This window comes from Onthophagus taurus, chromosome 11, assembly GCF_036711975.1.
Source record: "Onthophagus taurus isolate NC chromosome 11, IU_Otau_3.0, whole genome shotgun sequence".
Classification (NCBI taxonomy): Eukaryota; Metazoa; Arthropoda; class Insecta; order Coleoptera; family Scarabaeidae; genus Onthophagus; species Onthophagus taurus.
Window position 1 is genome coordinate 17,460,038 of NC_091976.1, and position 18,904 is coordinate 17,478,941.

At 32.3% G+C, this 18,904-nt stretch overlaps 3 protein-coding genes across 5 annotated transcripts in view; 1 reads left to right on the forward strand and 2 right to left on the reverse strand.

Annotated features, from left to right (window-relative positions):
* Nucleotides 1-18,904, forward strand: part of LOC111424234 (tenascin accessory) — a 595,836-nt gene that overhangs the window by 449,131 nt on the left and 127,801 nt on the right. The gene's annotated exons all lie outside the window — the stretch shown is intronic.
* On the reverse strand, nucleotides 8,649-9,698 carry LOC111424237 (juvenile hormone acid O-methyltransferase-like). Its single transcript, XM_023057718.2, has 2 exons — nucleotides 9,265-9,698; nucleotides 8,649-9,200 (listed from the first exon to the last, which is right to left on the reverse strand). The coding sequence occupies exons 1-2, from the start codon at nucleotides 9,654-9,656 to the stop codon at nucleotides 8,756-8,758; spliced, it is 837 nt and encodes a 278-aa protein (XP_022913486.2). The 5' UTR covers nucleotides 9,657-9,698; the 3' UTR covers nucleotides 8,649-8,755.
* On the reverse strand, nucleotides 11,603-12,713 carry LOC111424238 (juvenile hormone acid O-methyltransferase-like). Its single transcript, XM_023057719.2, has 2 exons — nucleotides 12,229-12,713; nucleotides 11,603-12,173 (listed from the first exon to the last, which is right to left on the reverse strand). Exons 1-2 carry the CDS (start codon nucleotides 12,618-12,620, stop codon nucleotides 11,729-11,731), a joined length of 837 nt encoding a protein of 278 aa, XP_022913487.2. The 5' UTR covers nucleotides 12,621-12,713; the 3' UTR covers nucleotides 11,603-11,728.

Sequence of the window (18,904 nt, forward strand, 5' to 3'; positions counted from 1 at the left end):
CCATGTTATTATTTTACACTTTGCTAGTAAAATCAATTCATTTTGGATTGCTATATAAATATGAAAACCAGCTTACCAAGCAACAAATCATTTTTTACATCAGATTCCCACACTATACAGATGATGTACTTTATTCGAAAAAAACTTTTCATTTCATCTGCAATTTTATGACTTACACTATTAGTGGTTGAGCAATATTGAGATGGTAAACACCAAAGGAATAACGTAACAAAAATATTTGTCAAAAACTGATCCCTGAGGATATCTAGACAGCATCACAACCTCTCAAGACCAATTCCATGAAGCTTTCGTTTATATACGTACTGATAGAACACCACTTAGGTGTTTTGAGACAACCAAAGAATGCTGAAGAAAGTGTCTGATGATGCGCAAAATCTTTGGAAAAATCAAAGAAACTAAGATCGATTCTGTTAATGTTTTTCGTTTCATAAATAATATTGTCAGTAACCTGAGAGAACATAGCAGTACAATTGTAGCCAATTCTAAACCAGCATTGATTAGAACGCAAGTGATAAAAGGTGTTCAAAGGTCCCTTGAGACAGCTATCTACTATCCGCCCTAAAATTTGGAATAAATAACTACAAGTCTGAAATCATTATTATTGGATTGTTAGAAAACTTAGGAATTGGTGTAAACAAGGCAATATTTCAACATTCAGGAAAAACAGAAAATATAAAACAAGATATTATTGCGTTACACTGATATGACAAAATAACGAAACATCTTTAAAACATCCTTCTGAAACTAATTCATTTCCTCCAGATATTTTATTTGAAGGCATCACAACCGATAGTAATCCTGATAGTTTGACATGTTTCCTACTAAAATTTTCTTTTTGCCTTTTTCTCCGTGTTACATATCATTTTATGCTTCGTGCTTCACGGCCATCGCTAACATATCACCTAGATTGTCTTATGCGTGTTAAGTTGGTGTTCACCGTTTTCATAATATTACTGTGGGATTTGTATTACTGTATATTGATAATATATTTCTAGTTAATGCAAAATGTACAAAAAAGCAAGATCTTACGATGTCTGGAGTCGCAATTCCTGTCGCTTTTCACGTGAATATTTACGAATACCAGTTACCTAATGATAAAAATGTCACCTGCGTCGTCAAAGGAGTTAAAGAATTTCAATATCACTGGATATCGCAATGAAAAATCTAAGGCAATTCCCTTCAGATTGATACTAACTGAGCGTCTCCACTATAAAAAATTTTCATTTCCACAGTTTACGTTCAACAACTAACAATTAATTTTTAAGTATCATCGACATTAAATTTAGCATTGCATGCATCATTGGAACATTCATGAATTATTTAGTTTCTGATGGCGAAATATTCAAAATATATAACATAGCGTCTTATAGCTGTAAGATCTAACATTATGAATTGCTCTGCCTTCAAATACCGAGAATCAGCAAATGTGCAGTGTAGTGTTTCTTTTTCTCAAAAAACTGCGCTTTGTTTTCTATAATTACCCAGTCCACAAGGTTGTAATTTTTGAAAATTTTTAACATTCCTCCACATATCTGTATTGTCCTGACATCTATCTAATCCATAACAATTTCGTCTGATTTAGTGCCCACTTCTATTATGTGTCTTTAAAATGTATTAATTAATTCATAGAAAACTAAGAGCTTTCTTATGTCTGTAGTTTATCCAGTATAGTGTTATAGTGCATGTTAGAGTAGGCAGTGTAATTTCTAATTTGTTGCAAACTGCAAACTTTTTCTGACAATTTAGAGTTTTGTCAGTGTATTTCCACACTTTTTGTGCAGTTTCGGACTTTCCAATGCAATTCTAAACACATTCTTGTATATATATTCTAGCTATGATAATTCCAGACGTTCTTTTGAAAAGTAGAACAGTGGAATTTCTGACTTTTTGTTAATATCTGGAGGTTAACCCGACTTTACTTCCAATTTGGAGTTTTGTCAGTATCATTCCAAACATTAATTTGCAGTCTAAATCCTGGTCAGAGCAATCTCACAAATTTTCTTGTAGTCTCGCCTCTTGGTAGTGTAATTATAGATTTTTTCTTGACATCTGGAATTTGGCTAATGTAACTGACATCTATGTGGTGTGATTTCCACCGTCTCTAATACATTTAAACAAGTTAATGCAAGAATACTGATAAAGAATAATGTTGATGGTTTCACCTGGATTTGGATAAAAAGAGATTTGGTAAAAGAGATTCCTAATAAGTTATAAGATATCAAGTGCAAATTGTTAGTATGGTGTAATATCATAATGTGAAACATCAGACACGCGATGTATAAGAAACAAATTTTAGATAATCAATTAATTATAGGTACAATTCTAGAACACCATTTATTTCTATGTAATTGTCCTTTGTTTCTTATTTGAATAATAAATATAAGAAGTAAGTTTGAGGTTAAAATCGAACACGTGAAGAAGTTTGTTCGAATAAAGATATTAATAATTTAGAGGTTGCGGTAAATGTTCCAACGAACGAAAGCTTTGGAAAAGCTCAAAACTAGGCCGCGAAGCGAGAACCTTCAGAACAAAGCCGTAATAAATCAAAAACTCGGCGACGTGCAATAACAAAATCGCGCCCCGATAACTTCCGACGTGGCCGCCCTTGGGAGCGAGAAATTCCAGAAAATTGCAGTTAATTAAAAATTCAATTTAATATCAGATAAACGGCGTCGTTTTGCCGTTGGAATACAACCCGAAATGAACGAATAGGAAGGGCGTTTTGGAGTAGGATCGGACTGTTTGGCTGTATTAATAAAAACTTGGACGAAGACAACGATCCTTAATGTCTTCGAGCGTTGTCTAACAACGTTTCGCAACTGCTCGACATAAAGTTATTGGAAAAGTTTTTGGTTTGGAGTTTTCGATATTGTGTTTATTTTGTTGCAGGGCGTTGTTTCATTTTTCTATATCAAGATAAATCTTTATAAATATCAAACTTTTTATTTAAAAATAAAAAATTGGAAACTCAATTTAATTAAAAAATTGAATTTAATATGAGATAACCAAGAGTATGCAAAAAATAGGGTATTAAAAAAAAAGAAAATGTGAACGACAAAACGAAGCGCAAAACTCGAGGACCTCCGATCGTAATAAAAATTCCAACGGTGACGTTGTAGGCCGACTCTTTAATTTTATTTCCGTATCCTCCGTTCCACGACCTTTTCAATTATTCAGGCGCACTTTATAAACGTATTGCGCCTCGTCGTACAGTTCCCATTTTACAAACGTCGAGATTTCTACGGGCTATCACCGCTAGTTCTCGTAACGGACTCTTTCCGTTTTATTATTCTATGTATAAGAAAGTTACCGAATCGAAACGGTCTCGAAATTGCTATCTACCTGTCATACTCCAGGTATTTTCCGTCTTTTTTTCAGTGTTGTCGTCGAATCGAAGGATTTCAAACGAGACCCTTATCAATGTTTCAGTCTGTTTCCTATACATATTTCAGTGAAGGTCTCTTTTTACAGATCGTCTACTTTCGCTTTAGATTGTTTCGTCATAAAAAGATCAAAGGGTTCGAAATAGATTTTTTCTTTGCTTCCATTCTAATAATAGCTTCAATATGATTCATCAAAAGTCCTCAAACGATAAGAAATCTTATGAATCAATTTCATATTTTAAGAACGTTTTCTCAAATTTACCAATGATTTAACAACTTCTTTTAAAGGTTTTGAACCTGATCATATATAAAGGAGAACTTTGATATATTCGTTAAGGTATTAGTTAACAAATCTTTCGCAGAAAATTATAACACAAAATCTTCCAAGCAGAACTCAAGGTTGACAATTTATCAAAACCTGCTGCCTGTCCCAAGCCCGAATTAAGTCCTACACACATGTTACCTTATATTTATGTCTTAGACATGAATCTATACAATTTCTACATAAATTAAGACTAGCAATGAAGCTTACAAGAATAAAAGACGGAACAAGTGCAAAAAGGCTATAGGAATAACCTAAAGACAGCTATACACTAAACAACAAAAAAGGGTTTGAAATAAAGACACTGATAGATGCCAACTGATCAACTGATTATTACAAACACTCAAGAAGACATTGATTATTTGTTAAGGAAACTCAGAGAGGAATATGAAAAGTGCGGGATGAAAATGTTCGTTCACAAAACCGAATACTGCAACTAAAAAAATTTTAAAAATGTGAGGAATATAAACAACTCGGTAATAACATATCCCAGCATGGAACATTGGACATATACATAACGAATTGGATGCGGCAGTGTCAAAGATATGTACGGCACTAAATTCTTTGTTATAATCGAATAAAATGATTCTTATAACAAAAATGATAATTTATAGGACAATTATAGACTGACACCCGGGGCAGAGTGCAGTTATCGAATAGAAATGGCTTTTCTACAAGAGCGGTAAAACATCTCGCCGATAGCATATCCTTAATGAAAAAATCAGACGATGCGCAAATAGAATTTACAGTACAGTGAAAAGAATAGAGACCAAACAACGAATATGGTACGTCCAGGAAAGCACTAAACTATATCCCGAAACAGAGAAATACCAATGAAGACATGAACGGAAGGAATAAGAAATGGAATGAAGGATACAGCCATTGGAGGGAAAGAATGACAAGAGAATGGAAAATGGTATTCTAATTTCGAAATGCAACAAAGGCTGTAAGACCCCCATTTATGTTGAAAACTATGCTAGGAACAAATTACATCTCCAACACCTGGACTATGGTTCAAATCATCATGATGACTAAGGCTGGGTGAAAGTTTGAAGTTGTGCGTTTCTAAGTTAGCCTTCTACATGTGCTCTCCATACTATTCGTTTAACTTTATGTTTGAGAAGTAGGTCGAATTACCAATCAGCTTATAGGGCGTCCTCCTACAACTCCACAACCATTCAACTCTTAAAATCTTACCTCATAGACAGACAATTAGCGCTTTGTATAGACACTGAGTTGCCTTTAATACACTCAAAGGTACTTCTAAGTGGGGTGCATGGTTGGATCTTATATATTTTATTAATGGATGCTCAAACGCTGATCTCACAACAATCATTGATCCGCCATTGATCTAGTATCAGAATAAAAACCTCTCAAATAAGCTAAAATAAGATTCAGAAATGATTACAGAATTGATACCAAACGCAAGAAGATAGAACTTAAAAAAGCAATACGTATTAACTCATAGGCTGTAAATTTAAAGTGTTTTTGTTTGTCTTGTACTGATATCCAAATCATCAAAATTAACTAAACCGAAGAAAAGTTAATATGTCCATAACTAACCAGTTTTTGACAATCAAAACTTTGAGTGCTATCTTCGACGCGTTCTATTACAGTTCCAAAGAAGTGACTTTGCACGACATCTCTCCGCACTTAGTTTAGGAAGCAATACATCGCTGCTAGGTACATGCAAATATACGAGCAGAATTTCTTTTCATTTCTCATCAAAGTATATAGAGCTGTCAACTTTAACTATATCATTCCAATCTTTAACGATTTATTACATGCGCTCAGTGTCCAACCACATCGGGAAATATTTCGACAACGTGGTCGACGGACTAAACTGGCCTCAACTTCCTCGTGTTACACGGCATTTCAGTCATCTAGGGCTGTTTCGTTGTGCTCTGGGTACAAGCACGGGTTGTAGGAGGTTCAACACACTTATTTAATGAGATGGATCACATCCAAACGCCGCATCGCTCAAGGCTGTGATCTCCCATCCTGTCTCAAGCTGGAGAGTACCTTGATGAGGGCACTGAGATCATTAGCATACTTTCCTTATATCGCCCGTAAACGAACCCTGACGAAATCAAATATCACATACATGTAGTGTATTCTGAATTACAGTGAGAGAGTGTTAAGGTAGCATAAAATACGGGCCAATCATATAAATATGTGCACCGCCAATAAAATTACGAAGCTAAAATATGTCTGCTCTCTTTCGACTTGAGTACAAATAGTAGTAGTGCGGAAATAATTAAAAGACAGAAACACTTTACTCTTGATGTGATATCTTCACCATACTTGGTTATACAGCTTATTTATTCAAAGATCTATACTTACTTGCTGTCCCAATCATCAAAGTATTTGCAACTCTGTTTATGACATTAATTCTGCGGGTTTTTCATATATTATTTACAACCTTCTCGACTTACACTAGTTTGCGTAAGCTTGGTCAAACAAACCAATGTTGTTTCGATTCCACATTAAAGGCAATACAACCACATTAAGACTGTTATCATGGATCAATGGTTTTGCCGAAATATCTTGCGATGGAATGTGGAAAGAAAAAGAACGGGGTGGAAACGCGATTGAGGTGATGGCGAGACTAACAGGTTTTGTGCTATCATTAGATATACACAGCTTTTGAATATGTCAATCATCCAAAGTATAAAAATTTATGTTTTTGTATGTATGTATGCTAGAGTGTCCCTACCATCACGGTCCAGGTCCAGGTTGGTTAAACCACAGGTGGTACAACCAAAGCACTTAGGCCCCAGCGGTCCCTTAATACATAGTTTATATCGGGAAATAACTGTTTCAGCGGAAGATGGCTTTCAATAAGAACTTCATGTAACAAAGGCCTCAAGTATTATCATATAAAAAAATCTGGAGACTTGATACCACTTTTAATTTGGTTTAATTAACTTCATTGAGATTACCGTTTTAATTGACGTTAGTTTGATGAATACAAGTTTATGGCAAAGAGTAACAGAATAGATGTTCAACATTCTTTTCAGCGTTTTGGTGGCCTCTCCTGCATTTTGAGCTTTTTCTTCAGGCTCATCCATTTTCCAACGTTTCGTATATCGATTTGTCGTCTTACGTTTTCATTTCTAACTATGTCATGTAATGTTGTTCCATGAATGCTTCTTTTTTTGCATGTCGACTGTTCGCAGCTCTTGTGTATAAGTATCTTGTGTATGTTATTATAAGTCTTATTGTTGATTTGAAAATGAATGCTGAAAGTATTTGTTTCTCCACACAATGTCTCTTAATCAGCCTATGATTCGGAATGATTTTATTGTTTGTTCCCAGAATTCACTATATAGGTTTCCAAAACTCTCAAATATTTAAGTTGATGCCGGTTCTTTAGATGTACTAAACATTTGGTTTTGTCACTGTTAATAATCATATTCAGTTGTTTTCCTGATTTATTAAAAGACTGAAATAGTCTTTGCAAGTTGTCTTGATAGTCAGCAATGGAATAAAAATAAGTCTGCAATAAAATAAGTATTTTCCATTTTATAACCTGCTGTTTTAGGTGGTTTTTCGACTATTTTAGCCATGATCATGTTGAATATGAATGGGCTCATTGAGTCGTCTTGTCTTATTCTACTGAATATTTGTATTTTCTCACTTCCTCACCTTTATGATCATTTTGTTAATAATTACGTGATGTAAACACGTACCTGTCTATTTAAAGCAAATTAAATGAAGATTTAATGTACCATCAACGATATCTTAATGTTCATGAATACCACTAATTTATTTCTCTAAATTTTTAATGAATCATTTTTATTTTTGATATTTACATCATTCAAAAATTGTGAGATGAATTATCATTTTTCTTAAATTCATCAAACTGTTCAAAAACTAAAATCATCGTATCACATCCATCATAGTTCAAAATTTTCAATCATATCCTTTAATAGTAGCCAATAACGATCCTACCCGATGGGATTTAACGCACACGGATTCAGTACGCAATATGTCCGCTCTTGATATGGAGATTTATTAGTGTAGTTTTATTAATGCCGCTCGGCATATTGCACGGGGGCACGTCTGTTAGCCCCGGTTTTGGGGCCCAGACGAGTTTAATAACACGTCCGCAGTACAAATAAACGCCCCCCGTGAAAACGTAAATCACCCTTGGGCCACATCGACCCTGATTTTTAATTCTTTTTTCATTTACTTTATATTTAAAAGTAGTCTCAAAGAAAACTTTTGTATTAAACTGTACAACGTTGTTCTGTGTCTGTTTTAGTAACCATTTTCGTAACAATCGGTTGTAACCATTAATAAGAGTCAGCTGTCGAGCGTTCAAACAATTTTTATTGTTGACCACCCCTTATAAAGGTACTACAAACGGTATATTTATACTTGCGCTCGGTTTAACGGCCTCAAGTTGCTGTTTCGAAGCTGAGGTTTTAAAGAACGGCTATTAAACGGAGGTTGTAACGTCTAATTTTAAAGTAGCAATCGGTAAAGTCCGCGTGACAAGAGGCCGTTAAAGGATTTTTAACCTTCCGGTATACATATAACACGCCGGGCTCGAATTCAAATTCAAATATGTTGATTTTGCAAAGTTTTCGATCGATACATTTTAATGTTTTGTAAAACCTTAGTTTTCACTTGATATGTTGAAATATGCCCATCACCAAAGCGAAAACGGGGAGGCTATTATTATGAAAATCCGGGTCATAAACGACGATTCTTGTTCAGGTTTCCGTAACAATCGAGCGAAGGCCGTGCGCTCAGGTTGTTTTCTTGCGCTTGCGGAGCGCGAACCAGACCGTTATCGTCAACATTACGTATTCCATTTCTTTCGAAAACATTCGCATAAAATTTTACGTTCGTCTCCGGCTCCTCCAGCTTTTAGAAACAATAAAAACCACCAGGAAAATTTAAATATGACCTGATTCTTAACCCAAAAAAAAAAAATTTATTTTCATAATTACATATCATTGTATGTAGGTACACTTATAACTTATAACTTTTGGTATTAATTTAATGTTGTTGTAACTTACTATTTTTCAGCTGAAATTAATATAATTGGTACTAAGTGAATTATTTCAGAAGATGAAGGGTAAAGTTTTGAAGATTCTTGAATAAGTTCTTCAATAACCTCATTGGCATAATCATCAACCAAATTGGTTGGAATATGATTATAACAACAGTCAAAGTTTTTCATGTAAATAGTAAAAGCCTCTTTATTCAAAAATCTAGCCTTTGCTTCAATTCGCTGAATGTTAATATTTTTATACCCAGCTTCCACAAGAAGAGCTTTCAACCACTCATCAAGATTTATTTTTGTGAAAAAATGATTATCAAAAGCTATAGTATCTTGATATTTAGAAAACTTTTCACGTTGATTTACCGTTTTAAATGTTTGTATAACTGAATTTTTAGTCACTGCAATTAAATAAATTTGTCCAGCTGGCTTTAACATTTTATAAAAGTTTTGAATCCAACTAAAAAAAAATTATTTTATTAAATTACTAAAATTCAACAATAATAACAAGGTTAATAACTTACAAGGTTGTGTTAATCCAATGTATACAATACGTGGAATAAATTAAATCGAATTTATTTCTATATTTATCTGGAAAATGTTCCAACGCAAGATCCATTTGCTCAAATTCACAACTCTTTTGATCGTTGTATTTTTCTTTTGCGTTTAAAATCATGTATTCAGAGAAATCAACCCCGACTATTCGATAATTTTCTACATTCTTTTTTACAAATTCTTGAAAAAAAGTAACTGTTGCAGTTCCTTCACCACAGCCAGCATCCAAAATGTTCATAACTTCCGAAAGGTTCTTCTGTTTATTTGGCCAATTTACAAGATGTCCATATTTAGATAAAACTTCTTTTGCAGTTGAATAAAAAGGAGAATTATATTTCCCATATAAACTAGTATTGAACATGTTTCTGATATAATCTTACTATTACAGTTATGAATTGTGGAATTATTGCATTAGAACTGGCCGTTTCAACAACGATTCATACTTCATATTGCATTAATAAAATGTAATTTGACCTCTGTTATCGTAGAGCAGAGGTGGGCAAACAGTCGATCGCGAAGAGATCGGCAGGAGATCACAAAAGTTTTTCAAATACTATTTAGTGAATATAAACCCAATTTTTATAAACTCAGTGATAAAATGGAATGCCATGCGTTCACATCAAAAAAATGAATTATATATATTGATATGAATAAATAATTTAATTACCATTCAATGCGTTATTTTTTTTCTTTTTCTGAAAATGTCGATCGCCATTAACCAGCTAACATTTACGTCGATCATTGAACATTAAACTTTGCCCACCCCTGTCGTAGAGTGTTGATTGTAAGTTAGTCATCATGACAATCCAAATAAAACTCATTTTATTTACTTTAAAAAAATCATATTTCTTGATCATCAAGAAATGTGAACTTTGTATCGTTAGACCTACGTCGATCAATGATGCTTCAGTTAAGCTTATTGACATTATTTGTGTCTTCACTTTTAACAGTCACTGTTAATTGTTCAACTTATAACCATTCTGCATGTTGTTATTATAAAACTTATGAGATTCTTAATAACTTAATAACATTTATGTGTCTCAAGAGATCATCATACATACGGTTGAATGTATACCATGTATGCTACCATGGGTCTTATCACAGACATGTAGATCCGTTTGAGTAAGTTTTGAGAGCACTTACAATTAATTAAACCGGCACATCCAAGATTTTATCTGAGCGCAGAAAACAACAAGCTGTTGGAGAAGTGGAAACCGTCATCGTTATCATATTGATATGATGTTGTTAGACGAGTAGCCAATGTCGATTCAATTCATCATCGATTTGTTGTTAATGTGTGTGGTGTATTTGTGATACTTATTTCCCGTTTAAATTTTGATCCGTTTTACTTTTGCACCTAGTTCTAAGATTGTCAGGTCTCACTTCCGTTAATTTTTATTTATGGAGATGGATGAAAAGTAAAGTTTACAACCACAATATTAACAGGTTATAAAATTTGAATGCTATTATGAGAATAATCTTAAGAAAGCAACGAAACATTCTTAGCAAAACTATACACGTTTCAATTTATTCGAAAACTAAATTGAAGATGTGATAAAATGTGGAAAGTTTTAAATTAAAATTTTATTCAAAACTATAAAAACTTAACAATTAATGTACATTATAATAATGAAGCGTTAATATTTTTCAGCTGAAATTAACATAATAGGTACTAGAAAAATTATTTCTGAAGGTGAAACTTTGAAGATTTTTTAATAAATTCTTCTACAACCTCATTGACATAGTCATCAATTAAACTTGTTAGAATATGGCTATAACAAATATTACCGTTTTTCCTCTCTATTCCTCTCTATTCGAAAATCTTGCTTTTGCTTCAGTTCGTTCAATGTTAATATTTTTATGCCCCTCTTCCATAAGAACAGATTTCAACCAGTCTTTAAGATTATTTTTTATGAAAAAATGATTATCCCAACATTTCGTATCGTGATATTTACAAAACTTTTGACGTTGCTTTACCATTAAAAATGCGTTTATAAAGATACTTTCAGTCATTACAGTTAAGAAAATTTGTTGAGTAGGTTTTAACATTTTATAAAAGTTTTTAACCCAATTTAAAAATATAATCTTATTAAATTTGTTTATTTAATCTCAACTAAAAGCACTTACAAAGTTGTGCTAACCCAATGTAAACAATAAAAAAACCTCTTTTGTAGTTGAATAAAAAGGTAAACTAAACTTTTCGTACAAATTAACATTGAACATGTTTAATATAAAGTTCTCTTAATATTTATCGCTTTAATTATATAATTTTTGCTTTAAAACTGATTATTTAAATAAAAATTTCGACATGTTTTATCTTAATTTATTGTGTTAATAACTTTTGATCACAAAGTATTGATATGATTAATATAAGACTTAAAATAGATTTGGTGAAATTCCTTTATTTGTTTACGTTCAAGTATAATACGTTAATTACTTTTCAGCCGAAATTAGAATTACTGGCATTTTAAAAAAAATTGGAGAACATGTACCATAAAGATTTAAAGATTCTTTAATAAATTCTTCAATAACTTCATTAAGATAATCATCAATTAAATTTGTTGGTAAATGATTGTGACAAATCTTAAAGCTTTTAATGAAACATTTAAGTAATTCCTTATTCAAAAATTTTAATTTCTTATCATTATGCTTAATGATAATATTTGTATAACCTGCATCCTTCAAAAGAGGTTTTAACCATTCTTCAAGATTTATTTTTGTGTAAAAATGATTATCCCAATATGCAGGTTCTTGATATTGGCAAAATTTTTCTCGCTTATTTACGGCTAAGAAACTGTTTATCACAATATTCTCAGTAATCGCAATTAAGAAAATTTGTCCAGATGGTTTCAGCATTTTATAAAAATTTTTGATCCAACTTAAAATAAGAATTATTTATTACCTTATTGTAACACTTAATAAAATGTACTTACTGCGTCGTTTTAACCCATTGTAAGCAATACATAGAATAAATTAAATCAAATTTTTCTGTTAACTTAACCGGAAAAGTTTTTAGTGAAAGATCCATTAACCCAAACTCACAATTCTTTTCATCTTTGTATTTTTTATTTGCGCTTAAAATCATTTCTTTTGATACATCAACTCCAAATATTTGATAATTTTCCACATTTTCTGTTACAAGTTCTTTGAAAACGTGAACTGTTGATGTTCCATCGCCACAACCAGCATCTAATATTTTCATAACGTCCGATTGATTCTCTTGTTTATTTGGCCAATTTATAAGAAGCCCATAATCAGATAAAATCTGTTTTGTAGCTGTATGAACAGGTGAAAAATATTGTTCATATATGTGAGCATCAAACATTTTTTTGTTCTTATTATATTCTCGTAACTCTTACTACTAAAACTCAATTGATGTTGCACATATCTTGTATTATAAACATGCTTCGTGTCACTTTTTATCAGCTTATTATTTTTTGACCTAAAAAAAAATCGTTATGCATGACCCATTCTGCCCATCCATAACGATATTTTCGTTATCGTATTTCAAAATATTTATACAGGGTGTTTCAGATTTTTGTAGCAGGACTTTAACAGTCGATAGATCTTTTAAACTTAACATAAAAACTTCATATAGACATAGGTCGACAAACGCTTTGTTTTGGAGATACAGAGTGTTCAAATTAAATTTTTAAATTGATTTTTATTTAATATTACACGTATATTTCAACCTATTCTTTTCAAATTTGGTATACGGAAGTTTTTTGGCATGAGAAAGAGATAATAAAAGATAATCCGCTTTTTATTATTCGATACAGACCAATTTTTTTAGAGGATTGTTAAAGATAGGTATAATAATGTTTGCCATTGAAACAAAGTAGGTAAGTTCACTAATGTTTTAGTTTATTTTATCAAGTGTCAAACCACCAGTAGTTGTTGATCAGTGTTAAATTTAATTTTCTGGTTTATTAACGTGCTAAATTCATTACTCTTCTTCCTAATCGTGTTAAATTGCTTTTTTTTTATTTTTTAATTTTTTGTTTGCTGCATAAAAACTTTATAAAATGCCGTTTATTTTTTCTAACCAAGAGTTAGCGGATATTCACTTTGAAAATGGGTTTGCAAACGAAAATTCAGCAGAAGTAGCCTTAGAGTATAGGAGAAGATATCCGCATCCTTCTGTGTTTGTGAAAGTGTATAGACAAATAGTTGAACAAGGGCTAAATAATGACGGGTAGATCGTAATAATGACAATGGTAGACTGCAAAGAATCTTTAGAAGAAGAATTTTGCGTGAATTCGACAGAGACGTGAATTAGAAGAGTTTCGAATGTGTCCTCCAAATCCTATGATTTGGAATTATTAGATCTAGAACTATCTCAAGCAACAGCAATTGTAACTGAAGAGCTGCACACATCTAATAAGTGGTCACTGATACTTAAATGATACTAATCCTGCATCGTTTATTATGTCACAATATGTAATTTTAAAAAATATTATAATATTATATCTAAACATATAAAGACGTGCATGTAATATTTTGCTTTCGACAACTATATTTCTTTGATTATCGTTTTGGTACCGTAGATCTCGAAGAAATAGAAATATCTGCTGGCATAGTTATTATTGAAATTAAATTGTGTGAAAATTCACTGTCCTATATAACCCATTTATTACGTTTATGTCCGTACCTAAACAATAAATTTTAGACTAATTAAATAAAAAAATTAATAATAAAAATTACTAGACTTGTGTGATTTGAAAGTAATAAATGGTTTTAAGCTATCGTAGTAATTTAAGAGCAAAATAGAACCTCCTCAATCAGATGTGGTAGCATCTCAAGCAGAAGGTATCGATCTAATAACAAACGAGGTGGTTAAATAATGCGAAGACGCACTGATAGATTAGTTAATGCAAATACACCATACTAACACCAAACTTTAAGATTATTGAGAAAACAAACCCAAGTAATAATATGGGACTTAGCCTTTCGAGAATGGATGTCCAGAATGTTATCAGAAGAAATAACAACAACTCGGATCTGGGAATAAGGACGGATTTAGAAAAAACAAGTCAACGTTATCCGACAAATAACTGAGAAGACCATAACATTCAACAAGACAGCCCTTATGTGTTTTGTCGATCTTAAATAGGCTTTTGATAGAGTGAAATTATGCGATACATACATGCGAATATTGTGGCATTTGTCAGTGAAATGAATACGAAATGAGGCTTTTTCCAGAGGAGAGTCCACGAAAGGAATTCTAATTGTAAATTAAGTTAAGCAGTGAGATAGCCTCAGCCCAATCTATTCAATTTTGTGATGGACAAAATAATTGAAGAAATAATTCGTGGTAACGATGCGGTTTTAATCTCTAAAAACGAAGATAGCCAAGATAGTAAACTAGTGAACTATAATATGGAAATCTTAGTACAGAAAGACCCCAAACATTGCCATAAAACCACCAAGAAGATACCATAGATCATGCGGTTGAAATATCCTCTAATAAATATCATTATACACCTGAAAGAAGAAGTCAAAACACAAAGCACAAGAGCAGCGGTAGTATCAGGATACATCCGAAATGTAATATAGAGGAACAATTACTTACAAATAAGAAGTAAAATGAAGATCTATGAATCGATTGATGACATATGCGATTGAATCAAGGGCACAAAACACCACAACCAAAGCCTTGTCATAACCACAGAGATGAAAAGTCTTTGAGCAATTTCTGGTTACACACAATGGAAGAGAAAACACCAGGGAAAATGTGGGGCGCTTAACATAATCCGTAGTAGGACATATGGAGACGCAGGTCGAGAGAATACTAGAACTGAAATTGCCGATAGGCTTTCTGGACGTCCCCCAAAGTGATGGTACAAAAGCTGGAGTTCAGTATCCCAGTCGAAACTTTGAATTAAAGACAAGGTGAAGCCCTCCCATATTATTTACAGTATTGGTAATTCTACGCCTGAGTGTGTTATAACAATTAGGTCCTAGAAGAATATGTCGTATGTTCTTGAAGAATCATATGGAATAGAATTTTTTTATTTACCATTACATATTCTGACAACTTCAACTGAAACGTCTATTATGACGTTTTCAATTGTCCCTTTATGATGGAATTTTAGACTCACATACGAGACGTTTACAATGTTTTGAAAAGTAAATTTCTGTCTAGTTTAGTTAACATAGAACATTTTTGTTATGTAAACGATAATACAAATGATTGATAAAATTGTCGAAATCGTCCGTTTAAAATTGTTGGTGCCAAAGATGTCATTATTTCCGCAAGTTTTGGCACAAGAATGAACGAGATTTAGAGAACTGTACAAATAAGTCAGTTTAACGACTATATAGATGTATATTTTCCTGCCATGATAAAAATGTTATATTTTCAGCAAAATCCAAAATGAGCCAATAAATTAATTTGTGGCATCTTTGTTACATTATTTGCTTTTAATATTTATTCAGAACTGTTAGAAGTGTATATATTCGAGATAACTAGTACCGCAAAATTGATAAATAGAGCACGGTAATGTCTGCAGATAACTTTCAATGGTTGCAAAGTACGTCTTGCATAAAACTAACGTTTTACTTCATTGTTAAATTAAGTAGTTATTGTTTGATTTGGTGGAGATAAAGTGTTGAAGAAAATACCTTAAACTAAATTAAATATTTCGTAGATAAGCCATTGTAGAGAATTAATTTTGGATAGAAACAATTTGTTTGCCACAGTATGACCAAATGTAGTACTTGTAGTAGTAATATATTTATCCCTACACTGCGCATCAATATGCATGGTGGTTTCTTATTTACTTAATAGATGCAAGTTCCAGATAATAACGACTTACCTTTTCAAAAATTGTTCACAACATTTAATCCATCAGTTACTTTGAATTTCATCTATAGATATGCCTTTCAAGAGTACCACGAAGTGAATCGAGTTCAATAAGCAATCATATTTGTGTAAAATGTAGAACAAACAGGGGCTTTGCAGGGGATTGAAAGTGGATCAACAAAATTTCTTCTTCGTCTTGAGATATCGATCATGGAATCATGGAGTTATGCACCGTAAGATTTCATATTTGAAAATAGTATACAGGCTTGAGAAAAAGCATTGCAGGACAAACAAATGATAGCCTTTGTCAAAGAGTAAAATAAGAGGAATAGAAGACAAAGAATCGCATGTTTCGAATTTAATCCTCACGATGATCCTTATTAATTAAAGTAGCACAAGGCACGGCCTTCATAATCTTCCCAATTTCAAAGTATTTTTATATTTTTGTGCATTGTTATTTATTAATTATGATAATATTATCTTAACGTCATAACAAAAACATGAAGTCTTTGAAAATAAAACTGTTATTTTTGCACATCACGTTTATTATTTATTTTGACATTGACCGAGATTTAGATTCGGCCGTTTCATAGTCAAGCGTAATAGGGACCCAAAAGATATCAAAAATCGGAGCATCTGACCCTATTAAGCTGGAAGTCGTGCAAGCAATGAACCAGTTTTTTACTGGAAAAACATTCAGATTGTTACTATTTTGACTAACAAGGAAAGTGTCGGGACTGTCCCTCACCGATTTTGCTGCAATTTGGTACGGCGATAGTATGGCCAAAAATAAGGTTTACGTATTTTTTTATACGTGCTAATAAAGCCCCTGGGGCGAGTTATGAGGGTTAGAAATCGGGGCGAAAAATATAGGTATATTCGCTTATAGCCTGAAGACGAAAATAGCTATCGAAATGTGGTAAATGTAAACTGATAGTCATTTTCAAAGAGCTTTCCATTCATATATATCTCACATATATCTGAGGGCTTCAGGAGGTAAACTATCCCTAGTTTTTTGGAATATTTTAAAAACTACCGTGTCGATTTTGGCGATATTAAGTATTCTTATAGTAGGTACGTTTAAAAATATTAATTAAGTGTTTTTTCTTATTTGCCTCTGACTATCCCCTGCAATGTTATGGGGAATGACAGATAACCCCTTTCCTTAAGAATAATATGATAAACTGTTGAACAGTTTTGAACAATATTTTGAAGAAAATCATAAATTAATAACAACAAACAATAAATTACGCTGTAAAATAAACGCTATGAGATATTTAGGAGTGGCTGGGGTTAACTACCGTAACCACCTCAAAAAAAATTTTTTTTTGCGAAAATTGTCGATTTTGGTGCAATTTACCACGATGATTTTTTTATACGTTAGGTAGTACTTTTGAAAGAACATAGGTTAGAAGTTTGGGGTAGAAAATATATTTTCGCTAATAATTTTCATATTCCCACAGAAAAATTTTTTTTTAAATATTTATTATTAACGAGTTAAAAAGTAACTGACAAAAGAATGGTTGACTATCACAAATTGTATTCTACATTATTAATTTAATTTATTTTTTTTTATTCAATGTATTGTTGGCAATAATGAAAATCATGGAAAAAATGTTTTAAACACAAAGATTATTTACACCATGCACAAGTTATAACAGCTATATCTCCACAGATATCGCACGTAGGTTTTCCAATTTTTCATATGAGCTGAAGTCAGTTAACCTGACTTTGATGCCAAGACGAATATGTTATCTGCTTTGAACATTGTACTACCTAACGTATAAAAAAATCATCGTGGTAAATTGCACCAAAATCGACAAACCATTTTCGCAAAAAAGATTAATTTTTGGGGTGGTTAGGGTAGCTAACCCCAGCCACCCCTAAATGTCGTATAGAATATACGATAAACCATAAACTAATTTATTTTGGCCATACCATCGCTGTACCAGATTGCAACAAAATCGGTGAGGGAGAGTTCCGACACTTCCCTTGTAAGTATGCATCTTAGAAAGGTTACGTTTCCAGAACAGAGAATCGCACAATGTGAGTTAGTTTCACGTCCTCTTTGTACATCCATTGGTACATTGTGACCACTATTGTGGATCCATGAGTGTCGAAACATCAAATTCACCAAATAGACTCTCCATCGAGACAAGTCTAGTGCAGACACGGTACAAGTCCTACTCTCCCGACGTGATCACCTCTTCAAAAAGATACCCTACATAAACATAATGCAAGAAATAGTATTTTCAAGATGTATAGGTCAGTCAAAATCTCGTGGTCGAAATTTTGCACTATTATAAAACCACTTTATATATTTCCTGTACAAAATCTTTTAAAATGCCAAAAGCTGAAAAATCATTTAAACATTAACTATTCATTTGAGTCTACAACAATACAAAGCTTTCGAGGCATATCTTCGTTAGTAGCTTTAGTTGCTCAGTTAATGATAAATAAATTGAATACAATAATAAACCAGGTGGAAAATAAAATAATATAAAATAATGGAAAAACCAGGTTGAAAGCCTGTTAAAAAAAAGAATATTTTTGTACATCAAACCATCAATTGATTATTAAAGGTAACGTTCAAAATTTACCCCCCTTACATAAGTAGATGTTGGGCGCAGCATCTCAGTTCATAAGAATATGTTAAAGTAAAATAATTCGTCTCATTTTGTGATGTAGCACAAAATACAGCAGACTAACATTACAGTTATAAAAATTTGGCTTCAACATTTTATAAAAATTTTGAATACAACTTAAAATAAAAATCTTTATTAATTATAATATTTAAAAGTATC